Source organism: Puma concolor, chromosome B3 (assembly GCF_028749965.1).
Source record: "Puma concolor isolate L17-30 chromosome B3, mPumCon1.1.hap2, whole genome shotgun sequence".
NCBI classification, from domain to species: Eukaryota; Metazoa; Chordata; class Mammalia; order Carnivora; family Felidae; genus Puma; species Puma concolor.
The window spans coordinates 2,880,021-2,898,015 of NC_141672.1; the positions used below are offsets into that span (position 1 = coordinate 2,880,021).

The 17,995-nt window shown below is 42.3% G+C and overlaps 1 protein-coding gene across 4 annotated transcripts in view; it reads left to right on the forward strand.

The window, feature by feature from the left end:
• The window catches only part of PPP1R13B (protein phosphatase 1 regulatory subunit 13B), a 102,710-nt gene that overhangs the window by 36,807 nt on the left and 47,908 nt on the right, over positions 1–17,995 (forward strand). For all 4 annotated transcript variants that reach the window (XM_086708688.1, XM_086708690.1, XM_086708687.1 and 1 more), the window contains exon 2: positions 7,612–7,759. In XM_086708688.1, the coding sequence (XP_086564814.1) occupies positions 7,612–7,759 (148 nt within the window). The remainder of the gene's footprint in view (positions 1–7,611; positions 7,760–17,995) is intronic.

A 17,995-nucleotide genomic window follows, 5' to 3' on the forward strand; every position in this document is an offset into this window, starting at 1 on the left:
CCTCCCCTACTTGAGCGGGGCAGGGAACACTCACTCCCTGATGCCCTGCAGTGCCACCTTGTGGGAGGAGGGAAGGCTTTAACAAGGGACGGCCATACCGTCTCTGGGTGTGAGTGAAATCTGCCCAGTGTTAACGTGTGTGTGTGTGTGTGTGTGTGTGTGTGTGTGTGTGTAATGGGCTCCTGGCTTTCATTTTTCAAAGATTTTTTTTTTCTTTGATGTGGACTAACTTACTGATTAGAGGGATAAAATACTGGCAGTCTTTTTCTATAGAGACCTTGAAGATGAGAAGGTGTGTGCCTACCCTTTCTAACTCAAGCTATTGAAAAAAGAAATTTTGGGGCACCTGGGTGGCTCAGTCGATTAAACGTCCAACTCTTGATTTCAGTTCGGGTCATGATGTCATAGTCTGGGTTTAAGCCCTGTGTCAGGCTCTGCACTGACAGCGTGGAGCCTGCTTGGGATTCTCTCTCTTCCCTCTCCCTTTCTCTGCTCCTCCCAGTTTGTGTGTGTGTGTGTGTGTGTGTGTGTGTGTGTGTGTGTGTGTGTGCTCACTGTCTCTCTGTCTCTCTCTCTCAAAAATAAATAAACTTAAAAGAGAAAAAATGATATATAACTGGAGAGGTTTATTGAGTGCCTACTATGTTCTGGGCACTACTGCAAGCACTGGTGATATAGCAGTGAGCTAAAATTCCTGTTCTCAGGGAGCTTGTGTTCCAATGAGAGGAGAACGAGGATAGACATAAATACATAACCTAGATTAGGTGGTGGTGGTGAGTGCTAAGAAGAAAAGAAAAAGCAGTATGATAAAAGGATTATAGTTCGATGAGGGAAAGCTCCTCCGATAAGGTGACACTGGGGCAGAGGTCTGAAAGAAGAGAATAATACAGTCATATTAGTAGCTGGGGGAAGAGTGGTCTAGGTAGAGAGCAGCCAGTGCAAAGGCCCTGAGGCAGAAGTTGGCTTGCTCTGTTGGAAGAACAGTGAAAATGTGTTAATGTGTTCTTTCATTGTGGCTGGGGCAGGGAAGTGAAGGGCGGTGTGCTGTAAGAGGAAAGATCAAGATGATTGTGTGTGTGTGTGTGTGTGTGTGTGTGTGTGTGTGTGTGTGTGAGAGAGAGAGAGAGAGAGAGAGAGAGAGAGAGAGAGAGAGAGAGAGAGAGATGCAGATCATGTAGGACCTTACAGATGGTACTTAGGACTTTGGAATTTATTCTGAGAGAGGTAGGAAACTACTTGAGCAAATTGAGCGAAGTGATAATACCTGAAGGGCAGGAATGAAAACTGGACCAATTAAGTTGCTCTTGCAAATGTCCAGCTGAGTGGTAGTGATGGTTTGGGCCAGGGTAGCAGCAATGGAAAAGAGAAGTCACATTCTGGGTGTACTTTGAAATTAGGGTCAGCAGTATTACTAACGTGTCTGTGGAGCATGAGAGAGAAGGGAGGCTAGGGTACCTCCCAGGTTCGTCTTACTTTTTGCTCCTTGCTCTGTGTGAGTGGGCAAGGGCTTCCTGGCATGTGTTTCAGTCTTTGAGAGGTTGGTTTAGGGAAGTGGGATGAGGCATACAGGGCGATGTCTTAGACTTAGTTTTCCTTACAGCCCTGATGTTTCTGAGATTTTAAATTGGTGAATCGGTGAACAGTGTTACAACATGCTAGGGTCAGAAGGGAGCTAATGTTGACTCTCGTGTTGGGGCACACAGCCCACTAGGAAACTTGAAAGGGTCTTCTGATGTTTCTTTGCCTGCACTCCAGCTGTTGCTTTTTATGGCTTTTATGAGCTACTTATTTATAAGCTGCCAGGTGAGTTATTTATTACCAGTACCTACAGTGTGGTATAGCTTTTATTGTTTTATTTCTCCTCAGTTATCTTTGTTGTCCCTGAGTTCCTTTTCCACTAGAAAATGGAAGTAGGTGAGGTTGGTGAGCTAAGGGATCTGATGTTTCACCTGAGGGGGTGAGGCCCAGCAAACTCGGAGAAGCGTTGTCCTAAAGCGTTGTCCTGTCCACGTTACCTGTTGAGCTGCAGACGAGAAGCCATGACCTGTAGCGACGGGAGGGGGTGCTTCCCCAGGCAGGCACAGCAAAGTCAGCGGTAGAGCCAATGACAGAATTTGGCTTATTTCAAGTTTCCTTATGAGCACGACCCTGACATCAAGAGTCGCATGCTCTACCGTCTGAGCCAGCAGGTGCCCCAGCACTTTGTTTCTTTTTATGGCTGAATAATATTCCATTGCGTGATGGGTCACATTTCATTTATCCATTTATTGGTTGATGGACATCTGGGTTGCTTCCTCATCTTGGCTGTTATGAATAATGCTGCTATGAGCATTTACATACAGGACTTTGTATGGACATGTATTTTTACTCTCTTGGGTAAGTAGGAGTGGAATTGTGGGATCATGTAAATCTGTGGTTAATATTTTGTTGTATTTTTATTTTTTAAGTTTATTTCATTTTGAGAGAAAGCGCGTGCACATGCGTGGGGGAGGGGCAGAGAGAGATGGAGAGAGAGAAAATCCCCAGCAAGCTCTGCACTGTCAGCACAGAGATTCCAAACCACGAACCGTGAGATCATGACCTGAGCTGAAGTTGGACGCCTAACTAGCTGAGCCACCCAGGCACCCCAAGAACATCCTTTAAATACCAAATTTGTAAACATTTTAAAGGATATGTGTAGATATGTAAATCAGTGGTTATTAGCGATTAGTTGATTTTCTTTATGTAGCTCAAATGTTCTTGAAAGTAAGGATAAAGTGACCTCCCAAGTTAGTTCATAGGGTTACACAGTTACCTGCTTGCTGGCCTGCCTTCCTTTACTGAGCACCATTTATGTGTCCAGCATTGTACTCAGGCTCTGAGTTCAGCAGCCTTGTAGTGGTTTTGGGATTTTTAGATTTTTTAAAAAATAAATACACACACAGCTTGAGACAAACTTAGACAATTTCAGAGCCTGATAATGGGTTATATAACTCATTCCCGTGAGTCACTATACTGTTCTGCTAGAGGATGTAAGCAAGAAAACATCCACTATTTCATGTAGGAATGTTGATTGCACTGCAAGTAGCCACAGTCTGCCACAGGAAAGCGGAACAGGAGGCCGGATCTCAGGTTGGGTCAGGAAGGGTGAACACCGGTGTCAGGAAAACTTCCGAGAGGAGGCGGACGTTTGGGGGTGACTGAGGACGGGGAGCAGGGCCAGCAGGGTCTGTGGCTGTGACTTGTCTGGAATGGTTTGAGGTGGGCGTCTTGTCGTCACGTGCTCTATTTGTGACAGCTCGCAGTACAGATCTTTGCGTGTTTTTCTAATGTGGTTAACCAAATCTTTTATCTTCAGCATATTCATTTTTTAGGAAGGATAAACCTTAACTTCTTTTCTTTTTTCCTGCACTTGTTTTCTTTAGGTTCCCTAATCCTGTTGGGTTTCATCTCTGTCTTACTATTAAGAGAAAAAAATACTACCTGTTGGATTGTGACATGCTGTCAATTGTAAGATATGTTGTGATTTCAGAGATGTGAAAATGTAAACAAAACAGTGCTTGTAGGATCAATATGCTACGATATTTGTGTTGGAGGTGTTCAGTTTCCCTAAGTGAAGGAGATCTTGCTAAAATAACGAACGGCAGCCTTCTCAGCATTAATCTTAGGTGATGCTCTAGGGAAGCCTGCACTATCCAGGTCAATGCCAGTTTCATTTAGCTTGAAAGCTTTTAAATCTGTCATGATTATAATGAAATTAGCTTGGATTGGATAATTAGAGATTAGGGAAAATGAAGTTTGCTAAGATTAGAAAAGATAGGGTTTACTAAAGATTACAGAACAGAGCTTAAAAACTGAGGTAGTGTTTAGTGACTTTGGGGTAGGTTATCTGGGAGGGCTTAGCTTTTACAATTAAGCGTTCAGACTCCAAAGTGTGCCATTCTGCCTCTCCTCCCCCACCCCACCATGTTGATCTTACTCGTGAGCTGAAAAGTCTGGGTAATTCAAAAAGTGTCCCAAAATAGTGTCATTCCATTGTTCATCCTGACAACATGTTCATCAGAGACTCTGCTTTTCAGAGCAAATGAGCGCAAGCCGAGCTTTTGTGAGTGCATGCTGACGGGGCTGCCCTGTGCCGTGGTGGGGGTGCCATACTGGTCCCCGCTCTGGCCAGGGTTCTGTCTTCCAGGAGCAAGAGATGATGTAAACATTCACTGCCCCGTGGTACTGAGAACATACCATGGGCTGCGCAGGCAGGGGTGGAGGGATAAGGAATAAAAATACCCTGGTAAAGGGCCCCTGGGTGGCTCAGTCAGTTAAGCGTCCGACCTTGGCTCAGATCATGATGTCACAGTTCGTGGGTTCAAGCCCTGCGTTGGGCTCGGTGCTGACAGTGCAGAGCCTGCTTGGGATTTTCTCTGTCCCTCTCCCCCTCATGCTCTCTCAAAATAAATGAACTTAAAATACTCTGAGGAACTGAGGGAAACAGAGTGTTCACTCTGCTACTTATTAAATTTTTTTTTTTCAACATTTATTTATTTTTGGGACAGAGAGAGACAGAGCATGAACGGGGGAGGGGCAGAAAGAGAGGGAGACACAGAATCGGAAACAGGCTCCAGGCTCTGAGCCATCAGCCCAGAGCCTGACGCGGGGCTCGAACTCACGGACCGCGAGATCGTGACCTGGCTGAAGTCGGATGCTCAACCGACTGCGCCACCCAGGCGCCCCACACTCTGCTACTTATTAGTGAACTGTAGTGTTAGCCCTTAAAGGGAAGGTAGTAAAAAAAAAAGAAGAAGAAGAAGAAGAAGAAGAAGAAGAAGAAGAAGAAGAAGAAATATATTTTCACTTGTTTGATTTTTTTGATTTATAAAGCATGATTTAGGTAAATATATTGCTAGATCTTGAAAAGCATTGGCTATGAAATTACATAATGTACCATTAGCAGTGTAAAATAAATGTGTGTGAACAAGAATAAAAATATATTCTGGTTCTGTTGAAACTGTTAAAGTATTGGGGCACCTGGGTGGCTCAGTCGGTTAAGCGGCTGACTTCGGCTCAGGTCACGATCTCAAGGTCTGTGAGTTCAAGCCCTGGGTGGCGTCGGGCTGTGTGCTGACAGCTCAGAGCCTGGAGCCTGCTTTGGATTCTGTCTGTCTGTCTGTCCCTCTCTCTCTCTCTGCCCCTCCCCCACTCTGACAAATAATAAAACATTTAAAAAAAAGAAAGAAAGAAATGGTTAAAGCATTAAGGCCCTTCAGTTCTGGACTTGTTTGCAATGGATCCAGGAATTACTATTTTATTCCAAATTCTGTAGGTTCCAGGCCATTTATTTCAGTATTCCAAAGCCTCCATTTTTATAATTTCCTCATATGGGTTAGTGAGCAGAAATAACTGCTTAAGTTCTTATAGAATTGAAATGTATTCGTAATATCCAAGAAGAACTGAGGGGAACCATGCTTGTTACTGGACAAACTGGATGTATCTTAGATTATGTGCAGTACTTCCCCAGTTGTACGGTGGGGCAGAGTCTTCTTAGTGTCATTCGTGGAGGCCACCAGATTTCCGTGGGCCTGCCCTGCCCCAGATCCTGGCCAGGCAGCAGCATGTGACAGACTCAGAAGTGACCTGCTGGAGCCTCGTGGGCCGGAGGACATGTTCGTGCTGTGATGTAATAAAGATGTATGTGAAGAGGAACTAGGTCACAAAGGACGGATCATGTGGCTTCCCTGGTGAGCAGAGGCAGCCGAGGGAGGTTTTGCAAGGGTGGTAGCACGTGAACTGGATTTTGCAGGGTGAATTGGAGTTGTCAGGCAAGGGGGGTTGGGGCAGCAGCCTGACGGCACTTGCCTGGGGCTGGGGGGGGGGGCACCGGAAGGCCAGGAATCGGGCTGGCAGTGGTAGCTCACCCTGAAGTCTAGGCTTTTCTCAGACGGAGTTCCAGGGAGATCAAGCCCCAGAAGAGTCTCTGGGGGAGGAAGTAGAGGTTCACGTGAACATTCGACTCTGAAGTGCTCAGTGAAGACGCCCGTTTGCTGTACGTCACTAGAAAACAAATGTTTGGGGAAGGGCTGCTCTTGAGCCTTGTGGAGCTCCTGAATATTTTAAGCAAGGGAGTGACTTCTGATTTACATTCAGAAAATGCACGGCCCCTCCCCCTCAGAAGGACAGGCTGAGGAGGGGGTGGGGGGGCGCGGTGTTGGTTCCAGAACGTCATCGTGAGGATATTTAATCTCAGGATTTAGGAATTTAGGGCACCTCTGAGAAAAAATTTCTTTAACCGTGAACTAAAATAAAATACTTAATCAGCAGCTGAGATTCTAAGTGAGAGGGGGTTGTGGGGACAAATGCAGACTTTGCTTCTGACTTTGATCAAAGAACAAACTGAAGTCCTTCATAGTATGTCTGACTGAAGAAAATCTTCAGTTTCAGTCGTACCTTGGGAGAAATGTTTTTGAAGAAGTTCCTTCCATTATGATCACTTTGTAGCTTAGATCAAAATGGTAGGATTTTTTTTTAAGATTAAAAAAAAGCTGGACAATTTTTATTTTACTCTTTTTCAAATATGTGATAATAAATTTTCATGTTTAAGGGCCATTTGCATTTTATTGTGGTATATTGTTGTATTTCCTCAACCAATGTTTTTTAAACTTTTAAGTAATCTCTACACTCGATGTGGGGCTTGAACTCACAACCCTGAGATCAGGAGTTGCACGTATTCAACTGAGCCAGCCAGATGCCCCTTCCTCAGCCAATTTTAAAAATAAATTGGATATTTGGTCTTTTTGTTACCAGTTTTAGAAGCCTTTTATATATTAAGTTTAGCCTTTTATTTGTCATATGCATTGCAGATATTTTTTCCTGTTTCTTTTCGCTTTGTAAAAGATTCATTTATTTGATTACTTGAATATATCTTTTTTTGTAGTGTCTGGGTTTTTTTTTTTTTTTTTTTTTAGTTATAGCGAGAATGAACTTCTGTACTCCAAGGTTATAAGAAGGAATTTACCTGGTTTTATTTTAAGCTTTTATAAATTTATGATTTATATTTGAATATTTGATCTATTAGGAACTTATGCTGGTCTATGATGTGCAGTATAAAGCCAGTTTTCCCTTGCAGCTGGGAGTTTTAATCAAACCTCCTTCACTGCACGGTCTTTTCCTTCGTCACTGTGGAGGCATCTCCTTCCTCACTCACACCATGTCTGGACTTGAGAGTTTGTTGCCCTGATGGGTTCATGTGCTTCTGCTATATCCTTTTGAGGCTTCATAATATCTGGTAGTGCTGTTGGGTCCCTTCTAATACTGCTCTCTTTGGGAATTCTCGTGACTTGTTTTACATTTTAATTTCTCTACACAGATTATATTTATCTTTTAATCTTTTTAAGTTTATTAAGTAATCTCTCCACCTCACACGGGGCTTGAACTCACAACTCTGAGGTCAAGAGTTATGTGCTCTTCCGACTGCCACTCTACATGAATTTTAGATTAGCTTATCTGTTTCCAAAAGTTAATCCTGTAGGGCATTTTGGTACAGGTGGGGGAGTGGGAGGTAGAGGGGATCATTTTAAGTTTACAGATTGATCTCCTTATGATAATGACTGTAAATTGTAGCTTAAATCTTTTCTCTTACAGATGATATTAACCGTGTTCTTGAGCAACAACGAGCAGATTTTAACAGAAGTTCCCATAACACCAGAAACAACATGTCGAGATGTTGTAGAATTTTGCAAGGAACCTGGAGAGGGCAGTTGCCATTTAGCTGAAGTGTGGAGGGGAAATGGTATGTATTAGGTTCTATAGAGATTACTAAATACGTCAAATGTAATGCTTATCAAATGCAAAATACTGTTTTGGTTCTTAGTTATCTGTGATAGTGAGGAATTGAATAATTAAAATGATACCATATTACATGGGAGAAAGATTTTACAAATGCTCTTTGTAAAATATATGTGATGTGATTTGACCCTTATCTGTGCCATCTGAAATGAGCAGGGAAAGTAGATATAGTTCTTAGATGAGGTTTTTCTAGATCTCACTGCTAACCCAGTGAGAGCTCTGTGTGCTCTGAGACTTTACAGTGTTTTGTTTGGTACGTGTTGACTTGTTCATCTTCTTTTCCCCTGATACTTCAAGGCGGAAACATTTTTATGTTTCCCTGTATATAAAACCCTTAAAACACTAGGCACGCCATAAATATTTATTAAATTGTAAAAAGCAAGTGCAGTTGACCCTTGAACAACACAGGTTTGAACTGTGCAGATCCACTTATGTGTGGATTTTCTTCAGTGAATATATTGGAAACGTTTTTGGAGATTTGCAAGTTTGGAAAAACTCACAGATGAACCACATAGCCTAGAAATACTGCCCCCCGCCCAAAATTAAGAAGTTAGGTATTATTGTAAGATCACAGTATATATATAATACATGTAACATACCAAATATATGTTAATCGATTATTTATGTTATCAGTAAGGCTTCTGTCCAACAGTAGGCTATTAGTAGTTAAGTTTTGGGGGAGTTAAAAGTTAAACATGAATTTTCGACCGCACAGGGGTGCAGTGTCCCTGACATGTGTGTTGTTCGAGGGTCTGCTCTGCTGGCTCTTACATTTAAGGACTTGGTCATCCAGCTAGGCAGAGAAGATCAGCATAAATAATACTGAATACAGAAAATTCTGCAAAATAATTTGGAGTCTAAAGGAGAGGTTGAATGTAGATATGGTATACTCAGCAAGGGAAGCAGTGTGAAGGAGGAACAAGAGAAGATTATGAAAGTATCATGCTCCTATGATAGCTAAGGGACTGGTATTGAGAGAAAGTAGGCAGCAGGGAAGAGATGGAACTAGCTCGCACAAAGGCCGTCAGGACTGGTGGAGGAGGGTAATCTTTTTGTGGTATGAAAAAACAGGTGACTGGGGTATGGATGGGTCTGTGTTGGAAAGTAAGAGAGTCATCAGTTAGAACATGTTGAGTCTGAGGTGATAATGGGATGGCATCCAAATGGAAGTGTTTAAAGGGTACTTAGGGATAGTCACTAAAGTCTTACACTTTTTTTTTAAATAGCTCTGTTGAGATATACTTCATATACCATACAATATTCACCTATTGAAAGTGTCACCTATTACCTAAATTCAGTAATTTTAGGACACTCAGAGTTGTGCGGCCATCACCACAATCAAAGAACATTTTCGTCACTGCAAAAAAGAAACTTCATATCCATTAGCAGTCATTTCCTATTCCCTTCCTACCCCCTCCGTTCTTAGGTTGCCCCTAATCTCTTTTCTGTCTCTGTAGATGTTCTTATTTTGAATATTTCATATAAATGTAATCATACAACATGTATTCCCTTTTGACTGGCTTTCATGGAGCATGATGTTTTTCAAGGTTCGTTCATGTTGTTTTGGTATCAACACTTCATTCCAAATATTATTTGCTGAATAATATTCCATTGGGTGGATTTGATTTACCCATTGATCAGTTGATGGACATTTGGGTTGTTTCCACCTTTTAGCTATCCTGAGTAATGCTGCTATAAACATTTATGTACAAATGTGTGTGTGGACATATGTTTTCACTTCCCTTAGGTATATACCTAAGAGTAGAATTGCTGGGTGGTAATTGCTTAACTCATTGAGGAATTGCCAGACTGTTTTCAAAAGCAACCATTTTACATTCTCAGCATCAGTCTATTCCAGTTACTCCACATTCTTGCCAACGCTTGATATTAGGTATACAATTCCACCCATCCTAGTGGGTGTGAGTGGTATCTTGTGGTTTTGATTTGCTTTTCCCTAGTGGCTAATGATGCTGAGCATCTTTTCATGTGCTCATTGGCCATTTGCATATCTTCTTTAGAGAAATGTCTATTTAAAAGTTAATTTATTTTGAGAGAGAGTGAGAGCGTGGGAGGAGCAGAGAGAGAGAGGGAGAGAGAGAATCCCAAGCAGGCTCCATGCTGTCATCCTGGAGCCTGATGCGGGTCTCAGTCTCACAAACCGTGAGATAGTGACCTGAGCCAAAACCAGGAGTCAGACGCTTAACCGACTGAGTCACCCAGATACCCCTAGAGAAATGTCTATTTATTTAAAAAAAAAAATTTTTTTTAATTTTGAGAGAGACCATGCAAGCAGGGTAGGGGCAGAGAGAGGGAGAGAGAGAGAGTCCCAAGTAGGCTCCTCACTGTCAGCCGGAACCCAGTGCGAGGCTCAATCCCACAAACCATGAGATCGTGACCTGAGTGTCGAGAGTTAGATGCTCGGGGCACCTGGGTGGCTCAGTCGGTTAAGCATCTGACTTTGGCTCAGGTCATGATCTCATGGCTTGTGAGTTTGAGCCCTGCATCAGGCTTTGTGCTGACAGCTCAGAGCTTGGAGCCTGCTTCAGATTCTGTGTCTGTCTGTCTGTCTGTCTCTCTCTCTCTCTCTCTACCCCTCCCCCACTCTGTCTCTCCTTCAAAAATAAATAAACATTAAAAAAAAAAAAGTTAGGTACTCAACTGACTGAGCTACCCAGGCAACTTGAGAAATAATTAGAACTTTTGCTTATTTTCTTAATTGAAGTATAATTGATATATAGCATTAGTTTCATGTTTACCTAATGATTTGATATTTGTATATATTGTGAAATGATCACTGCCGTAAGCCTAGTTAACATCTGTCACCACACAGTTACAAAACTTTTTTTTTCTTGTGATAAGAACTTTTTTAAAAAAATGTTTATTTTGAGAGAGAGAGAGAGAGAGAGAGAGCCTGAGCATGAGTGGGGGAGGGGCAGAGACAGAGGGAGAGAGAATCCCAGGCAGGCTCCATGCTGTCAGTGCTGAAACTGATGTGGGGCTCAGTCTCACAAACTGTGAAACCATGACCTGAACTGAAACCAAGAGTTGGATGCTTAACTGACTGAGCCACTCAGGTGCCCCGTGAAGAGAACTTTTAAGATCTTTTCTTTTAGCAACTTTCAAACATGCAATACAATATTAACTAAAGTCACCATACTATACATTACATCCCCAGTAAGAGTTCTTTATATATTCTAGACACAGATCCCTTATCAGGTATATGATACTTGAATATTTTCTTCCAAAGTCTTGTGCTTTTAATGTTCTCCTTAGAATTCAGAGCAGAGATTTCAGGGCACATTGAGAGGAACTTGACTTTGATAAATGTTGGACTGTTACTAAACCAGAAGTAAGAGGGCAGGTTCTCAGTTATCAGTCTGATAACAGTAACAGGAAGGAGGGGATAGGTAAGTAATTACAGTTTGTTTTACCTCATCAGGAATGAGGTTGATCTCACAGTAGAGGGTCACAGTGTACTGTATTTGCCATGGCTTCTGTATGTGCTATTCTCATTGTCTAGAACAATCCCTAGCACCTGCCCCCTTTGCTTGGCTAACTTCTATTCATTTCTTGCCTTTCCTCCCTTCCTTGAATCTCAGAGGGTGTTTAAGCATCCCTCCTCTGTGTTCCAGTACTGTCATAGTTATTTATCAGAACATAATACAGTAGCTTTCCTATAGTTTTCTCATTGGATTAAAATTCCTGAAGGCAGGAACTTGTCTGTTCACTGTCATATCTCCTTAGTAAACACAAGTCGTTGAGTAAAACAGACCAGCAAAGCTGGGTCCTGAAGAGCTATTTTCTAGTGGGTAAGATTCAGAGGAAGGGGGAAAGCATTTAAGGTAGCCATTCTCTGTCTTTTTTACCCTAGAGAAACCCTTACGGTAATTTCCAGGTTTCCGAGGATCCTTCCATAAAAATGATTGCATCTACGACTCATGGTATATTAGTGTGATCAGTATGTCATAAGTATAGTACTCCAGTATAATTGTTAATGCTTTTGAGAAGAGACTGTTTCTCGGTGGATCTGTGTGTTAGGTTGCTAGGGCTGCCATAACACAGTATCACAGCCTCGTTGGCTTGAACACCAGACATTCATTCTCTCCCAATTCTGGAGGCTAGAGGTCTGAGATCAGGATGTCGGCAGGCTTAGTCTTTCCTGAGGCCTCTCTCCTTGGCTTACAGATGCCACCTTCTCTCCCTGTCCTCACATGGTCTTCCCTGTCGTGCGTGTCTGTGTCCTAATCTCCTACTTGTGAGGTCACCAGCCATATTGGATTCAGGCCCACCCCAGTGGCCTCGTTTTTACTTATTACCTCCTTAAAGATCCAGTCTCCAAAAGGTTGCATTCTGAGGTTCTGCAGAGAGTTCAACATATGAATTCGTGGGGGAACACAGCTCAGCCTGTAACACTGTGTTAATTTGTGTTAATTTGGCCAGTTTATTATATTAACCTACTGTACTTGGGTTTCCCTTTCCCACACAGGGTCCACTCTATTGCAAATCAGGAATATAGGTAGAACCTTCAGCATTTCCTTTTGTTAAATTTCCTACTTAATTTTATTTTTGCCTTATCCAAGAACACTTGAAAGTCTTATCATAGATTTCCATTATGGATACTGATGAGGTATATGATACATATTATATATGTGGGGTAGTTCTGTTTTCACTTTCAAACAAAAATGATGTTTTAGTTAGCCTTTAGTATTTTTTTAAAAAAGATAGTTAAACTTAGCTTACTTTTCTTGAAATTAATCTTTTTGTTGAAACTAAAAAAAGGGGGCGCCTGGGTGGCGCAGTCGGTTAAGCGTCCGACTTCAGCCAGGTCACGATCTCGCGGTCCGTGAGTTCGAGCCCCGCGTCGGGCTCTGGGCTGATGGCTCAGAGCCTGGAGCCTGTTTCCGATTCTGTGTCTCCCTCTCTCTCTGCCCCTCCCCTGTTCATGCTCTGTGTCTCTCTGTCCCAAAAATAAATAAACGTTGAAAAAAAAAAATTAAAAAAAAAAGAAACTAAAAAAAGGTTTTTTTAATGTTTATTTTTGAGTGAGAGAGAGAGAGGCAAGCAGGGGAGGGGCAGAGAGGGAGACACAGAATCTGAAGCAGGCTCCAGGCTCTGAGCTATCAACCCAGAGCCCAACACGGGGCTTCAACTCATAAACCACAAGATCATGACCTGAGTTGGACGCTTAACCGACTGAGCCACCCAGGTGCCCCTGAAATTTTAAATTCAGAGAGGGAAACGATAAACTTGTTAAATGACTGACTTAAGACAAAATTGGGTTTAACTTTTATAAAGTTATGCTCAGACTTGGTAGATTTAAATAAAGGTTGTCAAGGCAACATTACTTTCCTGTGACTTATTTTTCTATGGTAATTGTTGATAATTAAGTCTTTCTTTCTTTCATTCAATAAACATTTATTGAGCTAGAAAAATAAAGGTTGCAAATTTATTTTAATTAATGTAAAAAACATGAAAACTTACGGATAATGTTGATTAGTAAAGTGACTAAAACTGAAGCTACTTAACCCCATAAGCCAAAGCAATATGAATAAAATATGGCCTAAGGCACAATTCTGTGCAAAACATGATTAGGCTTACATATAGGCCTTAACATTATGAAATTACAGTACACATGATTTTTAAAAATCTTTTATATGGGCCTATATACATAAAAAGTTACTTTCAAAACTAAAAATGTATAATATTTACTTTTTTTATTTAATTAATGTTTCATTTATTTTTGAGACAGCACAAGTGGGGGAAGGGCAGAGAGAGAGGGGGACAGAGGTTCCAAAGCAGGCTCCAAGCTGATAGCAGTGAGCCCAACGCGGGGCTCAAACCTACAAACCACAGGATTGTGACCTGAGCCGAAGTCGGATGCTTAACCAACTGAGCCACCCAGGCGCCCCGATATTTACTTCTTTAAAGTACACTCTGTGCTTGGTTTTTCTGTGCAAATACTCAGTTGTGTGCTAAACTTGAGCTGAGCAAACACAGATTTCATTTTCAACTGAGATGAGACCGTTTCTGTACTTGCCCTGACATTTAAAGAACAAGACAGAGCTTGCTTACATGCACAGAAAAGGCACGTTAGGAGCGCACCATTTGCTACATTGCTGTGACTGGCAGGACTTCTTTCTTTATAGAGATCTAGAACTGGGGCACCTGGGTGGTTCACTCAGTTAAGCGTCTGACTCTTGATTTTGGCTCAGGTCATGATTCCATGGTTCATTGGTTTGAGCCCTGCGTTGGGCTCTGCTGACAATGTGGATGGAGCCTGCTTGGGATTCTCTGTCTCCCTCTCTCTCTGTCCCTCTCTCTTTGTCCCTCCCCTGCTCACGTTCCCTCGCTCTCTCAAAAGTAAATAAACTAAAGGGGCACTTGGGTGGTTTAGTCGGCTAAGCGTCTGACTTCAGCTCAGGTCATGATCTCACAGTTGGTGAGTTCAAGCCCCATGTCAGGCTCTGTGCTGACAGCTCAGAGCCTGGAACCTGCTTCAGATTCTGTGTGTGTCTCTCTCTCTCTGCCCCTCCCTCATTCGCACTCTTTCTCTCTCTCTCTCAAAAATAAATAAACATTAAAAATAAATAAACTAAAAAAAAGAAAAAGGAAAGAAAGAAATGTAGAACTTAACCTCAGGCAGAGCAATAAATCACACTGTGAATGTATGATTGGACTGCAGCCTGCAGAGTTCTTGCTTTCTCCCGGTGAGCAGATTTGGAGAAAGGTCTCTCCCCAGCCATATGCTTGTGCTCGAGGTGGACGACACTGCTCGGTGTCGCCTCGGCACTCTCTCAGGTCGCTGCCTGTGAGCCCCCAGTCTTGCTGCTGTCCTTCCTGACTTCAGGCACAAGCAACATTGGGAGCATTTCAGGATTTCCTTTTTTCCCCTTTAAGTGGAGATAAAATTCGCACATAAAAATCACTATTTTTTTTTTTAATTTTTTTTTCAACGTTTATTTATTTTTGGGACAGAGAGAGACAGAGCATGAACGGGGGAGGGGCAGAGAGAGAGGGAGACACAGAATCGGAAACAGGCTCCAGGCTCTGAGCCATCAGCCCAGAGCCCGACGCGGGGCTCGAACTCACGGACCACGAGATCGTGACCTGGCTGAAGTCGGACGCTTAACCGACTGCGCCACCCAGGCGCCCCAAAAATCACTATTTTAACATGTACAATTAAGGGGTATTTAGGACAGTCACAGTGTTGTGTAGCCGTCACCAAAGTCTGTCCCTTTCCATTCCTTCCCCCCCAGCCACTGGCAACCACTGTGTGATCATCTGGCTCTATGTGTTGGACTCCTCTAGGTACTTCATGTAAACCCAGTCATCTGATACATGGCTTTTTTGGTCTGGCTTCTTTTACTTAGCATAATATTTTCAAGGTTCATCCACGTTGTAGCATGTTTCAGTACTTAATTCCTTTTCTTGGCTTAAGAATATCCATTGTAAGATAGATCACATTTTATTTCTCCATTCAGCAGGTGATGGACATTTGGGTTGCTTCCACTTTTTGGCTGTGATAATGCTTGCTGTGAACATTCCTGGGCAAGTGTTCGTGGGGGCATATGTTTTCATTTCTCTGGAATGTAGGCCTAGGTTTAGAATTTCTCTTATCTCATACATTGTCTTCAAAAATTGCTACTTTGGGCTTCCAAGAATATTTTTAAAACATAAACACGAATAAAATGTAAAACAGAAAGGCATAATTAATAATTAAGCAAGAAATTACCAGAAAAGAAAAGAAAATGTCACAATACAATTCATTTTTCACCTTCATAAACCACATTTGTTAATGTTGGTAACAGCAACAAGTGGGGGTGGGGGGACAGTTCCTGAGGTATACAACCCTTTAGAAAGAAAAATTCCCTCCAATTTCCTATTAGGTAGATGTTATAATAGGTCCTGTGGATCAGTCCTCAGCATGTGAGGAAATGTTGGGGGAGATGTTTCTGGACAAAGAGGCCAATGTCATCAGCCGACGGTCCTCCCCATGCACTACACACCCACCACTTGCCAGCGACCTGTTGGAGAATGAGGTAGTAGTTGGGAGTTTTGGAGCAGGGGACCCGGCAGATACCACCTCAGCTAAGTGGTCAAGGCCAGCATCACACGATCTGTCATGGTGATGGCACGCACACCCTGGTATGATGAGATGAGAAGGTACCTCACCTCTGTGGAGTTCTCCCCAAAACCCATCCCCTCATTAGAACCAGGGGGAAAACACTAGACAAGCTAGAATTAGGGACATTCTACAAAATACCTGGCTGGAACTCCTCAAAACTGTCAAGGTCATGAAAAAAACAGGGAAGGACCAAACTATTACAGACCAGCAGAGACCTAGGGTTTAAGACAAGTAAATGCAATTGTAGTTTTCTGGTTCAGTTCCTGGGACAGAAAGAGGACATTAGGGGAAAAACCAGTGGCGTGCAGATGAAGCTTGGAATTTAACTAACAGTAACGTACGAGTGTAAATTTCTTAGCTTTGACAGAGATACTCAGTTAAGATGCTAACGTTAGGGGAAACTGGGTGAAGGGGTATCAGAACTCTGTACTGTCTTGGCTACTTTTCTAGAGGTCTAAGATCATTCTGAAATGAAAGTTATTTTGGGGGTGCTTGGGAGGATCAGTTGATTAAGCGTCTGACTCTGGCTCAGGTCATGATCTCGCGGTTCGTGAGTTTGAACCCTGTGTCGGGCTCTCTGGAGCCTGATTCAGATCCTCTGTCCCCCCTCCCCCCCCCCCCCCGCCTCTCTCTCTTTCCCTCAAAAATAAACATTAAAAAAATAGATAAAATGAAAGTTATTTTTAAATGCTATGTAAACAAAAAATCTGTAAGGTACAAAGGAACAGAGATTTATAAGATCTCTATGGTGATTAAAAAAAAAAATCCTTGAAAAACACAACATGCTTGAAAAAAATGGAGAGACAGAACCATGTTCATGGACTAGAAGACCCGGTTTACAAAGATTTCAGATCTCCCCAAATTTTACTTGTAAATAAATTAGTATGATTACAGTCAAAAGCCTACCTTTAAAAAAAAAGAACTTGACAAGCAGCTCCTTTCAAATAGTTGTGAGCCCAAAGGGCTGGGCAATGCCAAGACCGTTTCAAAGATGAGCCACGCGAGGGGACTCGTCCTAGCCCATGGCAGCACCAACTGTAAAACCACAGCAGTGGAGACTGCAGCCACGGCGTGGAGGTAGAGTGACAGCCCGCCCGCTAGAAGAGATCGGGGCCCGAGGAGCCCGGAGACGGCTCAGAGGTGTCTCTATGAGGAAAGGAGACACTAGTAAGTAAATGATGTGGGGACCATTGATGACGAAAGTAGGAAAAGCAACACCAGTTCCATAAGGAAAATGAAAAGCAATACTTTATAATTTGTAGGAAAAAAATATAGAATATTCTTTCGACCTTGGAGTTAAGAGAATTTGTTCAAAAACCTCAAAATCAGAAAAGATTGATAAGTGCTTACATTATTTTTAAACTTCTGTATAACAAAAGGCACCAACAAAATTAAAAGACAAGCCTATTTTCTCAATATATGTAATCAACCCAGGATCAGTATCCGGAACATAAGCAGTTCTTCAGATATCTAAGAAGAAGGCAAACAACCGGGGTTTTTTGTGTTTGTTTCGTGTTTGTTTTGTTTTCTGTTTCTACACATGATGCAGTTCTAAGGAAACTACGATTATAAACATAAGAAATGGTACCTCGTAAGTTTAACAAATATGTCCGTGCTCTTCTCTAGTCACTGGTGTCGATATTCTACTAGGATTTTATTTTGAGCTTTTTTCTTTAATATTTGAAGTGCATTAGTACATTTCATTCTGTAGAATGTATTTTTTATTATCAACTTGGTAGTTTTGGCCTCTGCAAGTGCTGGCCAGCATTCCCAGTAGCGGTACCTGACTGGCCAAGACGTGCGCCGTGCACCCCGTGTGCGTCTGATGGCCACACGCAGCATTTTAGTGAATGGCCATGCTGGGCCAGCTTGTTAATGTGCTTCTTTGAAGACTGAGAGGCACACTGCTTCCTGATACAGTAAATAAGTATTATAGAGGGCAGTTTTCAGTGTTCCCTGTTTAATGTTGCAGAATCGCTTTTATGTACACTTCTCGTGCTTATGTGTTACCTAGATTATTTCCCACTCACACTCCTGCTTTTACTTCATTACAAT